This window comes from Nesoenas mayeri, assembly GCF_963082525.1.
Source record: "Nesoenas mayeri genome assembly, chromosome: Z".
NCBI classification, from domain to species: domain Eukaryota; kingdom Metazoa; phylum Chordata; class Aves; order Columbiformes; family Columbidae; genus Nesoenas; species Nesoenas mayeri.
The window spans coordinates 55,231,730-55,248,997 of NC_137542.1; the positions used below are offsets into that span (position 1 = coordinate 55,231,730).

General features: G+C 38.5%; 1 protein-coding gene across 1 annotated transcript in view; it reads right to left on the bottom strand.

The window, feature by feature from the left end:
• Positions 1 to 10,561: 10,561 nt before the first annotated feature.
• GHR (growth hormone receptor) overlaps positions 10,562 to 17,268 on the bottom strand; it is a gene marked incomplete at both ends in the record, with an annotated part of 65,431 nt that continues 58,724 nt past the window's right edge. The window contains 4 exons of the mRNA XM_080362115.1: positions 10,562 to 11,524; positions 11,784 to 11,853; positions 14,565 to 14,655; positions 16,679 to 16,850. Coding sequence (XP_080218241.1) covers positions 10,562 to 11,524; positions 11,784 to 11,853; positions 14,565 to 14,655; positions 16,679 to 16,850 — 1,296 coding nt within the window. The remainder of the gene's footprint in view (positions 11,525 to 11,783; positions 11,854 to 14,564; positions 14,656 to 16,678; positions 16,851 to 17,268) is intronic.

The following is a 17,268-nucleotide window of genomic DNA, read 5'->3' on the forward strand; positions in this document are numbered from 1 at the left end:
CTCTGGACTGCTAGAGCACTTGTCACAGTGTTTAACACACTATAGAGTGAGGCTGCAGAGTAGTTTAGTAAGATGGGATAAATTGCATCTTGGACATCAGCATAATGTTTGTTATGTTGTATTCCTTTTGGTAGAAGGATTCATTTTTCTGATTTAGGAGATGAAAGCTTTCTGTTAGGAGGGATTTTTGGTATAGGAGCAGCCGTTTCTGTTCTCCAAAATGTTCTATATTTTTCCAAAGGATGAAAACATACAAGATATGCAGCTATATAAAAAGACTTGTTTATTAAGTAGGTTAATATAATAGAACAAATTTAAATATAGATATTTAAATATATACATAAATATATGTGTTTAGGCAAATATATCTGTTAAAATTATATCTGTAGCCATTAAAGTAACCTCAGTAAAAAGTTGATTGCATGTTACTATCACTCATGCATGTTTGTTACCTAAGTCTTGGGATGGGAGGTTTTAGAAAAAAAAAACCCCATACATATGTCTTCTTATCTTCATAACTGAAGCCATCAAACAACATAAAAGGCCACTTAGTTTCAGCATATGCTTGAGCTGGTATTTTGTTCAGAAATAGAACAGAAATGTTCTTCCACAAAGTAACCTTTTCCTTTGTACTTGTGTCTTTTTGCTTGGCAAATGATGACCAAATCTTTGCTATATAGCTTCAGTAGTTGAAGAAGTATTGGCTTAGCATTAGTGTTTATGGTATGTATCAGATAAAAGTTTAATTATTTGTACTAGAACATTAGTAGGCAGTAAATTTCTGATGTTGCTTATATGAAATCCATACTCATGTAATCTCAACAGGAGTGTGCTGTGAAGGAGGATGATCTGAAAAAAAAAAAAAAAGGTAAACACTAGGTAAATTGGAAATGAAATTTCCCAAAATGTGTATCATTCTGTGACTCTGTAAATACCTCAATTTTGTAATATCCAGAAGGAATCATTAGGGTCAGATCTAAAAATCATACAGTCTTCTGTGTTAGCTATACCACATGCTCCACTTAAAATGGCTTTGGTTTGCCTTCTGAAATAACTTTCTAAATTACTACAGATGGAAAACCAGCGCACTGTATCATGCTGTCTACAAGCCTTTGTCTGGAATAGCCTATGTTCATCTGCAGCATAACTTCCAATAAAATATTTAGCCATATGGTATTGAAGGTAGACAGCATGTTCCAGCACTTTGTTGCATAGACAGACTCGTACGTGCTGTTTCCAAGAGGAAAAAAGCCCCTCATATGTCATTAGAGCCTAAGAGACCTTTGCAGTCATTTAGCTTGTCAGAACAATATTTTTGTTTCAAAAGTCTCAACCACCGCCCAAGCAGGAGTTGAAAACATTAATTTGTAGCACAACTTTTTTGCTCTTCGTCTGTCACAGATGCTGATTTATTTTGACTTGGTTTAAATTTTCTCAAGCACATACAAACAAACCCATGTCTAAACAGAAATCACATACTTAGGCTAAATAGTTTAACTACTTTAATACAAAAGTTTATGCTACAGGGAAGAATTTGCTTATCTGCACACAGGCAGATTCAGCTATTCGTCTGCCCTGAGTTTTTTGGTAGTCACATATTATTCATTAGAGTGTATCAATATTAGCCACTTGGAGTCAGTTTCAGAGAGAAAAAAATTATGCAGAAATAGATTGGTGATTTTGCTGATTGGCTTCTGTAAACCTTGAAGTCACTAGAATAATTTTCTCTGCTGTGGATGGGTTTCTGTTAGATGGAGATTTGTTATTGAAATAGCCAGGCCCAAAGGAATTTCAAGGCCACCTCGGAATGCTGAAAACAGGACCTGCTGTGGGGATGAGGCAGTTCTACAATAACAGGGCCTCAACATGACGTAAATCAATGGACCTATTGGCAGTGAGACTCCAGCGCATAGACAGCTCGTGAACATAGATGACATCCAATTAGTGAATGCATGCTTGGAGCGTGGAGGCGTGATCAGAGAATAGTTACTTATATAAGGAGGCTTGTTTCTGTAATAAATGACTTTGCGTGATTCACATTGAATCAGAATGCTGAGTCCTTTATTCGCTCGAACACTCTGCAAAAGATTTTCACTTTACAAATTACTGTTTACTATTTATATAGCAGCTCTGTCAGCATTCCAGCCATGCCAAAGCTCTGTCTTGCAAGCCACGGTGTGAGCCTACAAAAAGTATTATTTGCTTGAAAGCGGATAGATATTCAGTTTAAATAGAATATGACAAAGAAGGCTGATGAACCTTAGAGATGAAGAGCAATAAAGAAGGACAAAGTCAAGAGAAGTAGTTGTGTTGCTTCCACTGGCTTCCTAAGTAACCTAGCCTGCATTCCTTTGCTTTCTCATGTATATCAGGTTTATTTTTCTGTTGACATACTAATGGGTCAAACTGTTACAATTTCAATTTTAAGCACAATTATAGAAATTATATTATGATAATTTATTTGTAATTCTGATTTTCTTGTACTTTCAAAATACAAGTGCTGAACTTCTAGTTTGCTTGTACTCCTAAAAAAATCAGGGTGGTAGAATCATAGAATGATAGAATCATTTTGGTTGGAAGAGACCCTCAGGATCACTGAGTCCAACCGTAACCTAACTCTAGCACTAAACCATGTGCCTAAGAACCTTATCTAAATGCCTTTTAAACAGCTCCAGGGATGGTGACTCCACCACTTCCCTGGGCAGCCTGTTCCAATGCCTGACAAGCCTTTCCATGAAGATTTTTTCTCCTGAAATCCCATCTAAACCTTCCCTGGCACAATTTGAGGCCATTTCCTCTTGTCCTGTCACTTGCTACTCGGGAGAGGAGACCAACACCCTCCATGCTACAACCTCCTTTCAGGTAGCTGTAGACAGTGATAAGGTCTCCCCTCAGCCTCCTTTTCTCCAGGCTAAACAGCCCCACTTCCCTCAGCTGCTCCTCATCAGACTGGTGCTCCAGGCCCCTCAGCAGCTTCCTTGACCTTCTTTGAACTCTCTCCCAGCACCTCAATGTCTTTCCTGTAGTTAGAGTCCCAAAACTAAGCACAGGATTTGAGGTGCGGCCTCACCAGTGCAGAGTACAGTGGCACCATCACTCCTCTAGTCCTGCTGGCCACACTATTCCTGATACGAGCCAGGATGCTGTCGGCCTTTTTGGCCACCTGGGCACACTGCTGGCTCATGTTCAGCCGCTGTCAGTCAACACCCCCAGATCCGTCTCTGCCAGGCAGCTTTCCAGCCACTCTTCTCTGAGCCTGTAGCCCTGCCTGGAGTTGTTGTGATCCAAGTGCAGAACCCATCAGTTGGCCATGTTGAACCTCATACAATTGGCCTCAGCCCAATGATCTAATTGGTCCAGATTCTTCTGTATGGCCTTCCTGCCCTCCAGCAGATCAACACTCCCACCCAACTTGGTGCTTATGTGTCAGACTGGCAAGGAGCATGTTTTGTTAAATACATGTAGTACACCGTAAAACCAAACTGCTTTGTTAGAGACTACATTTTCCAGAGATTATTGAATCTTGTCCTATCTGAAAGAGTCCATTTGGACAGTATTTTGTTTCTTACTTTTCCCTCCATTGACTATTAGTCCTTCTTCTGTGGAAGTTAAACAGTTGGGGCTAGTCTTGTGAGAAAGGAATGTTTGTGTCTAAAGCATCATTTACTACACTATGGAAGCAGGAGGACAACTTGTGAAGATGCATATGCTCCTATTTTCTTGTGTATCTGTTTGTGACAGTGCTCAACTATCAGTGCCAGGCTAAAAACATGTGTTTTCTTCTAAATAGTCACTTAATACATTCCTCAATTAGTTAAATTCAGAAGGTTGTTAGAAATGATTGGTGATTGGTAGAAATTAGCTAATCCATACTAATCATGTTCTGAAGAAAGTGACACATCTTTGCCATTATTTACATAATAAAAGCAAGAGACTTTGTGTCCCTAGACCTTTTAATACAATAGGTAATTCCTTGGGTAGTCTCTGTTTGTAGTGTGACTGCCAGTACAAATTTTATTAGCTACAGTTGAGTAAATTTTTGCATTTTTAAATACTGTAGGTTTACAAATCTAATTGCAGTTAACACTGGTCCTTTCCCAGAGCTGCGCTTTCTTCCATCAGCAGTTTGGCTTAGGAAATTTCACTTAAAAGGTTGCCTGGCATTTCAAGGCACTAGCAAATCTTTCTGATTCCATCAAAAACTATGCCACAACAAAGGAAGAGTTCTTACACATAGGTAAAAACTTAGCTTGAAGAATCCCCCACAGCTAGGCAACAGATGGAGGACAGGGTGCTCATAATGACTGTAACGTTTGGGTAGCAAGCATATGGCGCTCCAACGGCTGTTGAAGAAGGGTTGGACACACTCATTTGGTAGCACAGTTTCGCTGGGAATAGTGTTGTCTCTGGTAACTTTCCAAGCTTGTGCCTTACTCTTCCAAGGAAAGAACATTTAGTTGGCTCACAGAATTAGTGTTCCTGAAGAAGTTTTCCATTCAGAAGGGCAATGTTGGTATTTCCTTTGTTTGTAACATGAGATTGTAGCACTGTATGTGCTACACAGATAGTGGCTGTGAAATCGATCAGAAAATTTAACTTCTTTTTTAGTAAGAGAAAGTTACTCGACACTGCATGCTTCTGTAATTTATGTTGTTCTGGTATAATATCAAAAAGTTTCATATGCAAGTGAAAAAATATGTTAAATATATGTTCTGTTAATTTTACTACTGAAGCAAAAAAAGTGAGGAGTCAGTTTCCTGGCATACCGAGGCCTCAGATGTCTGTTCTGGAACAGCATGAGCTCAAAAGCATACCAAAGACAGCAGTGGAAGCATTGTTTACAGCACCTGTGATGAGAAGCTACAGAAAGTTGTTAGCTCTTCAACTTTGGTGTTACTCCTGGTAAATCTTCTGCAGATTTGTGTTCCTTCCAGTCTGGAGGAAGGGAGTTCAGGTGTGCTGTCTCACAATTTGCAACATGATGTGGAAAGATTCTCCGCTTTCTCAGACTAATTTTGGGAAGCCAATGTATCATTAGCCAGCTCATTTTCATATATTAGGATAAATAAGTTCATATTATGCAAAAGAAATACCAAAGCCTGTAGTGAAAAAAAATAAGCCTGTCAAACATTGGTGTAAATTTAGTAGATGCTTTATTTCAATAGCCGCATCTGCTTTTCATTACAACCAATGACTACAGTTGTCATCCACACCACTCCTACAACTCCACCTACAGCTGATTACCCTGAGACTTGCTGACTACTGGGAGCTGCTTCACTATCCCTAGGTCTCTAACGCCACTGTTAGTGTTTTCTTCCATCTGTTGCTGAATTTTGCCTACTCTCTCTAATACCCCTGATTAGAGGTGGTGAGGAAATGCTTGCTCAATACAGTTATGCCAGAGCGTTCAAGTAATATGCAAATTATGGAAATGCATTTGGTCTACATCTTGCTTCTGTGTGGCCTGAGGGCATGGTTTCCATGGTGGTTAAAACACTGACTGTGTGTGCAAGAAAGCAGAATTTGTACTGTAAAATGACATTTTAACAGAGGGAGTTCCAAGAGAGAAATACCTCCACTAGTGTCTCCTCAAAGTCGATTTGCTATAAAAGCTGGTTAAATTCTTACCGATTCAACCATCTTGGTGGACAAGAATATTCTGAATTAGAACGGAAAAATATGTAAGGAAAAAGTAATATTCTGTAGTGTTTACCTTGTTGCCGGCCGCCCAACTTTGCTTTGCTTCTTTAATAAAAATAACAATATGCTCTGAAATTTTTCTCCCTTTTCCTCTCAAATAGGGCGATCTGAGTGAGGCACTCCTTTCTATACGGTGTCTGATAATGAGCCCCTGTGATAGCACATTTCAGTGCTGGGAAAAAAGATTGCCTGTGCTACAAGTCATAAGGTTTTAAGTTTCTCTTTGAACCAGAGCATTATTTCCCATTCTTGAAACTGTGCTAGTGCATATGTACTTGTATTTACTAAGCTGTGAATGACAGTATTCCCAACATAGATTGCCATGATTAACTTGAAGCATTTCTAAAAACACAGCAACTCTGTAGAACACTCTTCTTTAATACTACTCCTATTTTGAAACACAAAACATACCTTTGATAATGTTAATTTTCATTTGGAAATAGTGAGCAGCTGTCATACTCTGCTGATCTCACCTCCTGTATTGTATGTCAGGAAAAATATTTCAACTCAAGTAGTAAAGAACAGAAGTGTAACTCACTGTGTTTGACAAAATTGTTTATCTTAATAGAAACTGGTACAGATGGTGATGTTTCAGTCTCTCATAACAGTAACTTGAAGCCTTGGAAATGCACATTGTCTTTGATGGAGAAAAAAGGCTCAAAACCAAACTCTTCCATGCCAAGATGTGCTTCTTGATGACACCAAAAGGGAGCCAGCAGAGCAACTTGTGTCCTTCTTGCTTTTGAGAACCAACATGGTTTCTGAATACAGATACTCATATAGACTAGCCTCTGCCAGGCAAGATACAAGTAAAATGTCTTTCCAAGAATCTGAAAAATGCAGCCAATTTACATACCAGAGGCTATGCAGTGAAAGTTACTGGTTTTACCACCAAAATACTCCTTGCTTACAGTATCTGTCTGTGAAGTCTGTTCCTTTTCACCTTGTACCTTTTAGCCATTGATTAAACTTGGAAGTACAATTCTAGTAGGCATTTCTAAAAAATTCTGTCACTTTTACATTGACTCATATATCTGGCATTAGGACAATATGTAGCATTATTTCTCAATGTGAATAAGAGAAAAGATAAAAAATTACTGGTTCACAGGCTTTTTCTGTAGAGCAGAGATTTATTTTTCCTCACCTAAAATAAAAGGTGGAAGTAAACAGGTTGCTTTGCAACTGCATACTATAAGCTTTTCTGTATGTGGCAAGTGCATTGTATCTGAAATAACAGGTTGCTATGTTCTGTAGGAAAACAGTGGATTGCCAGTATAAAGCGTGAAGTTCAGAGACAACCACAAGTCTGACACTTGGATTTCTCTTCTGAACACCCATATGTGAACTGTACAAACAGACTGCACTCATTAGGCATGTGATTACTTGAGATGTGCTGCTGCTGTAGGTGGGAAGGAGCTCAAGCCGGCTTTTCACAGTGCCTTTAGCTGGCCTTGGTGATAGTTAACCCAAGAGGTCATTACACTATGTCCCTATGAACATACACCTACCCTGAGCTGTGTATTCCTCCTGTTTCCTGTCTGTGCGAGGGAGCTGTTTTTGCCAAGAAGATATTTCTGGGATATTTCTTGCTCCTCCCTCCTTTGCTCTTGGTGGTGTGGTTCTGCCTTTCTTCCCTGGTGCTCATCTGGGACTGCTCAATCAGTTTAACTAGTTAATCAACAGAAGGTAACTTCTGATACTTGCTTTCATGATAATCTCAGGTTTTAGAACGTTGGATCAGCTAATGGAAGGGCACTGCCAGACAGCACTGAAACTGGCACAGGTCGGAGTAGTAAGAGTGAAGTTTCCCACGTGGCAGTGGTGGACCGTTGCCTTCACTGCTGTTTCTTAAAGTCCAGCTGTGAATTCTCCAACTCCCACTGAAGCTCAGCTATTTTTAGAGCCTTATAAAAGGCTTAGGCCTTCTGAAGCTTGGTCCTTCAAAGAGGAGGTATATGCAAACATATTTACTCATTGTTGTATTTAATTTGTATTGATGAAGTTGTTTCTACAGGCAGTATAAACCGTAAGAGAAAACCCTTCTCTGGCCTACCTTGTTCCGCTCACGTGAAGTACACGTCAAGACACCTTAATTAACAAATATACTTGGTGTTTGAATGTGAGGAAGATGTCCATGCTCCCATTCTAGTCTGAAGCCTTAATCAGCTTACCTAAAGGAGAAACCCGTATCTGGTCAGTGAAGAAGATCTTGAGGCTATTAAGTGTAATGGTAACTTAGACCTTCCTGACACAAAGATGTTTACATTCCTGGAACTATTTTCTTGCATGGGGGATCAGTTCAGCTGCCAAATGTGGGTATCTACCATCACTCAGGCTTTAAAGGAAGAGAATCTAACCAAGACCTGTGCCGTTCTGGACCCACACCTGGTAGCCTAATTACATACCTTAAATGGCACTGTAGGTCTGTGTAGGGGAACTGAATCTCACTCTGATTCCCTTGGGAGGAAAACGTGTACCCTTGTCTAGTTGGATTCCCCCAACAGCTTTCTCCCTACTTCTAGAGAGAGAAGAGAGGCAGTAGTACATTACTAAGTTACATGCTGGGAGACGTTCAAGTTACAGCATTTTCCACAGAGACAGACTATCTCACATTTCTGTTTTCATATACTGCTAGGTTTTAACTATCACTACAAGTAACTATTGAGCTTTTTAAAAATATCTGGTTTGTGGATTCAAGTGTAGGTGTAAATCTTGAACTAGTGCAGCTTATTTACTTGAAAACACAGGCTGTTCAAGCCAAAGGTAAACTGGGTTGCTAAATTAGTAACACATCTTGGCCACTTCTGAGTACACCATGTCCTATCTCCATCTATAAATTTAGGTCTGCGCTTCTATTTTTTGACTGTATACATATCAATCAGTGAAAACACTGATCTCATTAGGCATTGCTTCTACTCTAAGGAAAGCTGCATTCTGCATTATTCAATGAGAAATACTTTATTTTTCCTAATAAAATCTATATTTTCCATTAAAAATGAATCTCCAATAAAACACATCGTGTCAGGACAGATCAAAGACAATACATTTATTAAACTTCAAGAAAAACAAACAAAACACTGACATGAAGTTAAATAGAAACTGAAAGACACATCTTCTGACCAGCGTATAATGGCTTGTGTGACCAGTAAAGTACCAAAATGACATTCTGAGTTTGATTGAGGTATTTAACTATTTTTGGCAATAGAAACAGAGTAAGAAACTTGTTCCAAACACACACATAGGCGTTACTTGCATTAGTGTCTATCATCTATGAAATTTTATATGAAACTAAATCATGTAGCTGTTAGAAAAATATAGCAGCAAATTAGCAGAATATCTAATGCACATTTACCATAAAGAACAACCTAAACTTAAAAATCCCACCCAATAGCTGGGCCCAGTCCTGTACCCCTTGGTCACAAAGAGAGCATCAGTGAGTTCAGTGGGAGACACCATGAGCAAGACCTGCGTTCACCATGCTTCACAAACCTCTGTTCAGGTTACAGAAATGAAATGAGTGTCTCTATTTGCTTTCAAAGAAGAAACCTGCTATGGTGAAACCATGGCCATGAAGGTAACTTCTGAAGCAAAGCTCACTGCAAAGCTCCATCAAGTTCTTAACATACGTAACAACAAAGAGATCTTCCCCACTGAGTTTCGGTTTTCTCTCCTTTCCTTCTGAAAGTCTGCCTAATGTGGTCAGAAGAGATGCTGTTAGGCTGCAAAAGCGAAAACCACTTTTGAACAATACTGTATTCAATTCCCTTGTTCCACTTAAGTATTTTAATCCTGTTGTATCTTTAAAAATGAACTGCTGGCTAACTCCTGAAGTCCTTATTTTTTTTAATCAAGACTTTATGTGATGTGAACTAATAAATGTAATGATACCTTTGGCCGTAGGAGGGCTTCAGAAGTTGGTCAAATGTGAAGAGATTATGCTGCTAAGTCACCAGAGCTTAAGTCACGTCTTCTCAAAAATTTTCTGTGAAAGTATAGTTGCACACAGTGTAACACTGTGGTCAACAAAATTTTGCTTATAAAAAACTATATTATTAGAATTAACCAGAATCTGATGAAGAACAGAATAATTTGCCAAAATATTTTGTATATTTTAAAGTTTTCTACAAAACTTTAAATTGAATGTATATTTCTATATCAATTACCGTAAGAAAGTATACAATCAGTTACTTTAAGTTTCTATAATATTTCAAAATTTCTCTACAGGTTTATTTGGAGGTATAAAATGGCTCTGTAAAAATCTATTTTCTCGTTTTGCTGCAAACAAAACTTTTAAAAACCAGAAAACTTCTTTTTTAGATTGCAGCAATTATGTTCCTTAGATGGGTCATCATAATTTACTACAGTGTGTAGTGTAATAGAAAACCTTTATGTTTTTATGACTAAAATATTAAAATATATTCTATTAATTTATAAAAATCAAAATAGATGTGTTATTTATTCAAGTTACCTTTTTTCACCTATACGTTCAGTTCCCAATTACTGATATAAAGATGTCTGCCAACAGCACAGTTTTTACTAAATTCTTAGACTTTAAACCACCTGATTTTTAGCTTTATCAAAATGCATGATTTACTGTACATTAAACATAGTCATTTCAATCTTTAATATCACAAAAATCAACACCCACAAGACAGTCACTGCTAGTAAAACATTCTCAAGACAAATTCATAGATAATATTTACAGAACACAATAGGAATATTTTGATGAATATTTCATGTTGCAACATTTCAGATAAAATTATAAGAACCACGAGAAACTTTTAGACTTCATTTTGGTTTCAGCATACAAGCCCAAGCTGACTCTGCTGTGAAATACTACACACACCTAGTCAAAGAAGAGCTATGGCATGATTTTGTTCAGCTGGTCTGTGCTCACGTAGCCACAAGACATGTTGAATTCCTTGTCAGGCACAGGCAGTGCGGTTGCGTTGAGCACAAGGCCTTGTGGAGAGTGGACGATATGAATAGATGTGTAGTCTGGGACAGGCACCTCTGGACTTGGGGTTTCTGCTGTTGAAGCTCCAAGACTGATGCCAGTAGTGGTAAGGCTTTCTGTGGTGAAGTAAGTGTCCTCGTTACAGATTTGCTCCTGAACACGTGGCTCATCCTCTTCATGGGAAATCACAGCAATACATTTTTTCACATCTGCCTCGCAGAAGTAGGCATTGTCCAGGGTGAAGTTTTGTTCTGTGCAGCCTTCACACCGTGCTCTCGCCACCTTGGATTTCTGCCCTGGTGAAAGCACAACACTGCCTGCTGGGGTAATATCACTCACTTGCGCGTAAAAGTCAGTATTTGTCAATGAATTCTGGTTACTCAGCTGGGTATGGGCCGATGGACTAGCTGTGTCAATGCTGTCTGCAAAAGGTGGCCACGGCTGGCTATTTTCGGGTTGAGTACTCATGCGCGGCTGTTGGGTGTCTGTGTTGGCAAGGCTTGGAAGTGACTCATCATTATCTTTTCTACCAAGGCACAAGAGATCCTCTTCTTTTTCAGTTACCTTTTTGAACTGATCAATATCAGAGATGGCATCACATGTGTCGCTTGCACTGAAGTCTGTCTCTGGAATATCTGGTTCACAGCAACTGGCACGTCCAGAATCATCATCCTTCGCTCCCAAGCAACTGTGTGATTTCAGATGGTCTTCACTCAGGAGCCTGTCAGTATCTGAGACTCTGTTCTTTTCATCGGGGTCTTCTATGTCCAGTTCAATAAACTCAACCCATAAGTCATCATTGTACAGCTGTGTCTTGTAGTTGTCATGACTGGCTAAGATGGAGTTAACTTCATCTAGCTTTCCTTTCTATAAAGCAAGAAAAAATGAATGTTATAAAGGAAATAATAAAAATGCTTGTGCTTTTTATGATGCTAACTTAAGGAAAGGTAAGCGTAGCTGATGTAATAATTGCAAGGTTTTTAAAACTTATTTTATGAAAACTAATTCTGTGGCAAGTCCCTGCATGTCATAATTTTTTCCTACAAAATTTTTCTGTCTGGGACAACAATTATCACCTGCTACTACTACAGCGATTTCCACTGTAGATTTTAGAGCACAATATTACCTTCAAGAGATCTGGGTCAATCCCTTTAATCTTTGGAACTGGCACAGGAGGAAAAATCAGCATTTTTAACCTGGAAAAGAAAAGATGACTTTTAACTGACTGTGGTCCTTTTTAGGAAAGTTAGAAAGAAGAGAGCATTAGATTGCATTTATACTTAATTACTTTAAAGATTAAATGCTTGAAGATTCAATTTCAAATAATCCTAAGGAAAAGAATGATTCTCCCGTCGCAAATAAATACCCAAGTTCTCTGCAGACTTCCTTGTTGCAATTGCATACATTTATGTGGGAATCCATTTCGGAATCTGATAATTTAATGCTGTATAGAGAGAGAGTAAATTCCTAGAGCTCTGTCATTACTTTCCCTATTTTTGTAACTTTCAAAGGAACCTGACACTAGCTTCAGTTTGCAGAGTAACTTTCCCCAATATTTTTTTTTTTTGGGGGGGAAGACAGAGCAGTCTTGCATAAGCTCAATAAATTTAAATATGGGAATAGAATATGGGAATAGAAGAAAGGAGCTTGTGTAAAGACTGAATTACTATAGAACTAATAAATAAAACAGAAACACAACTCCAAAACTTTAGGCTAGTGTTTTGTCATCTCTATGACACTCCTGTTTTCTGTATGATTAACACGAGTAATACATAATAATGACAGGGTTTTACCCTTGTGGAGAAAGGCATAGTAACTTGCTTATGTGTGTATATAATGTAGAAATACATATTATTCTGATCCTTCATAAAGTGAATTTCTAATTCTTTGGGGGGACAAAAAAAGAGAAAACTCAAATAGAAGGATGATTTTCCATTAATCATAATCCAACAATAGCAGGTCATGCCTATCTCCTCCATTTTACGTCCCTGCTTGTTTTGCAAACAGATAAACTGTAGTTCCCAAAAGGAAAAGTCAATATTCCCTTTATACTGGGTTACTTGCCTATTTTAGAAAGTAAGTTGTGGGAATGGTAGATCGAAATCCAAATATTAGTTTTGCTGCATTGTTAGTGACCTTGGTGAAGTCCAGGGAGGATCAGAGGAGCCTTAAGGAGTGCTGGAGAAAAATGTAGGCACCTTCTGAACTATGTCAGGCCCAAATTCCCCAGCTGTTTTTGTTTTTGGCAGCCCCTCAAAGTTCTGCCAAGCAAGCCTCAATGAGAGCCATAAATCCAGTACTTTTCCACCTAATCCCTGGAGGGGCTGTATTAGCTGTGCACTGGCTTGGGTTCTCAGGGTACCAGTTTAAGACTTGCACTTACAGTTGAATCCACAAATCAGTTGTTCTGACAGGATTGGGCACTTCTTCTAACGACACAGACAAAGGGTTTTACTGCTTGCTGCCTGAAGAAATCATTCAGGAGGGAGATACACACTCTGCTCCTTTGTTTGCTTTGCATAATGCAAGCCTGCATCTCCCAGTTGTAAAAGAGCACGCCCTGACCCTGCGGCATCTGTCCTAGAAAGCCTGGTTCAGATCTTGTGAGATCAGAATCCAGAAAATATGAATTGGTATCTTTTCAGAGGAGGAAACTGAGCCTGTATGTTTTGCATGATGGGAAATCTGTGCAGCCTGCTCCTCTGCAGAACACAGTGCCACTCCTACCGCCATGTCCACCAGTTTGAAGGAAAGGGTGCAGGCCCACAGGTCCAGAAGAACTTTCCAGATGAAGGGTCCTCAGTGGAGAAAAGCCTCCTCCAGCAGTCATGAAAGATATTAATAAGCTCTAATCAGAGACACGCTCCAGCCCTCAGGATCTTTGGTGACCAAGGCACTGCTTGCTCAGTGTGCTGGCCTTAGTGAGCTCCTGGTCCCATGTGTGAGCTGTTCTGGCCTCCCTTCCTGACTCCTCAGGCTTTTGTCATGCGTTGTATCAGGAGTCTTGCTTTTAAATCTGGGACTGGGATGCTACTGCAGGGAACAGCTGGCTGAAGTTAAGCTCTGCCAAACATAGTGCTGCTTGCCTGTATTTTTCTTTAGAGCTGCTCCAGCTGCACCATACTGTTTTCTTTTCAATTATTTGTCTTTATGCTGGTATGTGCAAAACACCTCAGTGTTAATTTTCAAAGTGTACATACAAGACCACTGACAATGTGCATGCATGTGTGCACTGGGACTTGACCATGGTGGACAGTACCGGTATGACATACAAGCTGAATTACTCTGCCAAAACCTATTCCTGAACACACGTACTAGGGGATGAATTTACTTTGAGACCATTTTGTCGTTTTTATATATGTGTCATTGTTTCATTTTTATAAATGACACAGTTTTGTAATTTTTGTAAATGATGCAATCCTGTGCTTTGTTTTATTTTATTCCTGTTATTTATAGGCGCTTCAGCCTATCCACAGAGATCAAATCTTCCCCTATGACTCAAGATCTTTCCCTTGGCTCGATGAAGAAATAGTCAGAGATTTGTGGAATAGTCCAAGAAGAAAAAAAAATATATACAGATATGTGTTTGTATGAAACTTTTAAACAGTATGTGGGTAAAAATAGTATTTACAAAATTTGAATGGACTAAAAAAAATCCCCTTCAAAGCCTAAGTACATCAACCATGTAAATACTGTAGAATAAAGTGTTTTGCAGTCCAAAAGGAAGAGGAGCTGTCAACATAATCAGATTCCCACTGCTGAAGACACAGTGTGTACCTATGCCAGCATCCATGTAGCTTATGAGAATGGACAACGGTCCTCAAAATAGTTTCTAGTCCCCCAGATTTGAAACACCCTATTTTTTAAGCTACAAGTACATAAAATCTGACAAATAAAAACTCTCTACCTTGATTGTTTAGACAGCAGGATTAAGATCACTGTTACAGCCAGACCACATGCTCCGAAGATAACAACTAAGAACCATGGAAACTCAATTTCTGGAACAACAGAAAAAAAACCAACATGTTAGCAGGAGTCTGCACTGCTGTTGCATCTTCAATTTAAACCTTCTCTTCCACTAACTGAGGGTTCCAAAGTGGCAGAAACTGACAGGAGAATTTTTGGTTACTTAAAAGTGAAAGTTCTGTTTTAAGCCGAAATAAAAATTCCCTTTTGGTCTCAACAGTTTCCATACTGCATTTCTAAGTCCACTGTGGTTTCTTGCAAAAAAAAGACTGAGTTTTAAAATGTGATCAAGATCTCAGTACAACAATATATGTAGCAAAAGCAGCCATGAGGAACATTCTCCCTGCTTGGAACACGCTACCAGTAGTCCTGACGGCATGTGATGCCACAGATCATGTTACTGCTTTTTCGCCCAAGCTGAGAGAACATTATTAATAGCATACTAAATCATAGGCAAGCCATTATTCTCTCACAGAAACTAAAATATACTGGTGTCAAAATCATACTACTTCTCTTTCTAAAGGCCAAACATTAATTATATTGTGAACTGTCAACTGGAAAAAAAAAATTGTCCCTTTTATTTACCTTACAGGTGACTACAAAGAATTTAGGTCACTGAGAAATGCAGTTTGGTAGGAATGAAGAACAATGCTTATAAATGAAATGTTTTATCTTTTAAATGCTGGTAATTCCATTCCATTCCAATGTGGAATACAAAGTATGGAGAAATTTATTCTGGATATAGTCTTAGATTCTTCTCTTTTCTTCCCACTTCTAAGCTTTCCATCATTCCCTCATATTTTAGACCAAAGAATACTGGACAGAAAGCTTTAGAACTGTGTACATCAACATAAATATCCATCCTTTTAAGGACAAAAGAAAAACAAACCAACAGACAAAACCATAAAGTTCAGGTACCAGTTTTAACCCTGTGCTCTCAGCTTAGATTTTGACTGGACATGTTTTCAGGCATGAGTAAAGTTCTATCTGGATACGTATGTGTAAGACAGGTCCCTAGTTCAATGGAGAACCAGGAAGTCCTTGTCATGTCAGTGAGACCTGTTACTGTCCAGCTGCTTCAAAAATTTAGAATATTGCATTTGAATTTAACTACTTTGCATTTTTAATACGTGGAAAATTTAAATTTTAATTCTGTGTTCCTAAAGGTGATACACAAAACAAGCAAGAATAAACTCTGAAATCAAATCAGATCACTGGTGCTGTGTGAGATTTATGGATATGGAGCAACTTGCAGAATCTGGGTTGTAATGACTGAAGAAAACTGTGCTTGTAGGATGGCCTTCGATTTTCACAGTATTTTAATTTTGTTCATATAAACTTTGAGAACTTAATGCAGCTGGGATTAGTAAAATAATGCCACATGTCCAGAGCATTAGCTGTTCAAAAAAATTAGGTATTAAAGCTAGTAATACAAAGAGTTAAAAAGGGGAATCTAGGAAAATTTTAGAAGATAAAAGAGTTATGGGTGGTTTTATTTAACACTTTCATTAATAACCTGGCAAATGAAGTGTGGTGGTAGAAAAAATGTGGTGCTCCATCTGTTTCTTCTTCTGTTTTTAATAGCACTTAAAAAAAAGTACAAGACAGAAGAAAGAATGAGAAAAACACTCCCTGTCCTTGATAGTATCAGGCAGATCAGAAAAGCACATCGTTCTGATAACAAACTTAGCCAGCAGAATAACACTTCAATAGAAGTGGCAATTCTTCCCTTCACTCTTGCAGTGCTCATTTTAGATGATGAAGTATGAGATTGAACTTTACGCTGTATAAGGTGTGCAACAGAAGTTATGATTTCTGATTCTTGAAGCTATCTGTATTTTTGCTCGCTGATGAGCTGTGAAACCGTCTTACTGAGTTTACTTCTAACTTGTCTATAAAACTTGTACACTCTCAGTCTCACCAAATGATTTTCATGTAGTAGGCTGAATTATCCATCTATTCAAGCATACAACATCAATGGTACAAAGAAAAAAAATCACAGAAAAGACAACAAGCATGGTTATGAAAACACTTAGCTTCACTTTGTTTATTTACCTTCAGCACAATGAACAAATTCAATGCCCGCTTGAGAAAAAGATACATAAAGGATTTCACTGAACTCCCCAAATTTTTCAGAGGTACGTTGTCTTGATCGGACTCGTATCTCATAATCTCTTCCTATCTTCAGAGAGTACAGTGGAACCATTGTTGAGAGCCTGGGTTCTAACTGTAAAGACAGAAGAACTGTGATTTATTTGTTGTGAGTTGTACTGGCAATTTTACACTGCTTCTTGATTTCAGAAATAAAGCATTTGAAGGCATTTTTCTTACTTGGAACTGTAAGGATACCATAAGAAAACTTCAGAGAAAATTCACACCATTCATGTGCGACTTACTAGCCACTGGGTTTTACTGTGGTTCAGACCAAAAGCAGAGAATCTAAGCTCTCTGTAAATACAGTCTGTGAAGAAAGGCAGCTGTCCCCAGTTACATGCCACAAGTAGGTGGCGTGAACATCTCCCACTGATCTTACCAACTTGTAAAAGACTTTTACTGTTAAAACACAACATTACTGACTTCACAATGCCAAAACCCTTGCTAAAATAACATGTGAGTCATAAAAACAGTGCAATCTCCACTACAGA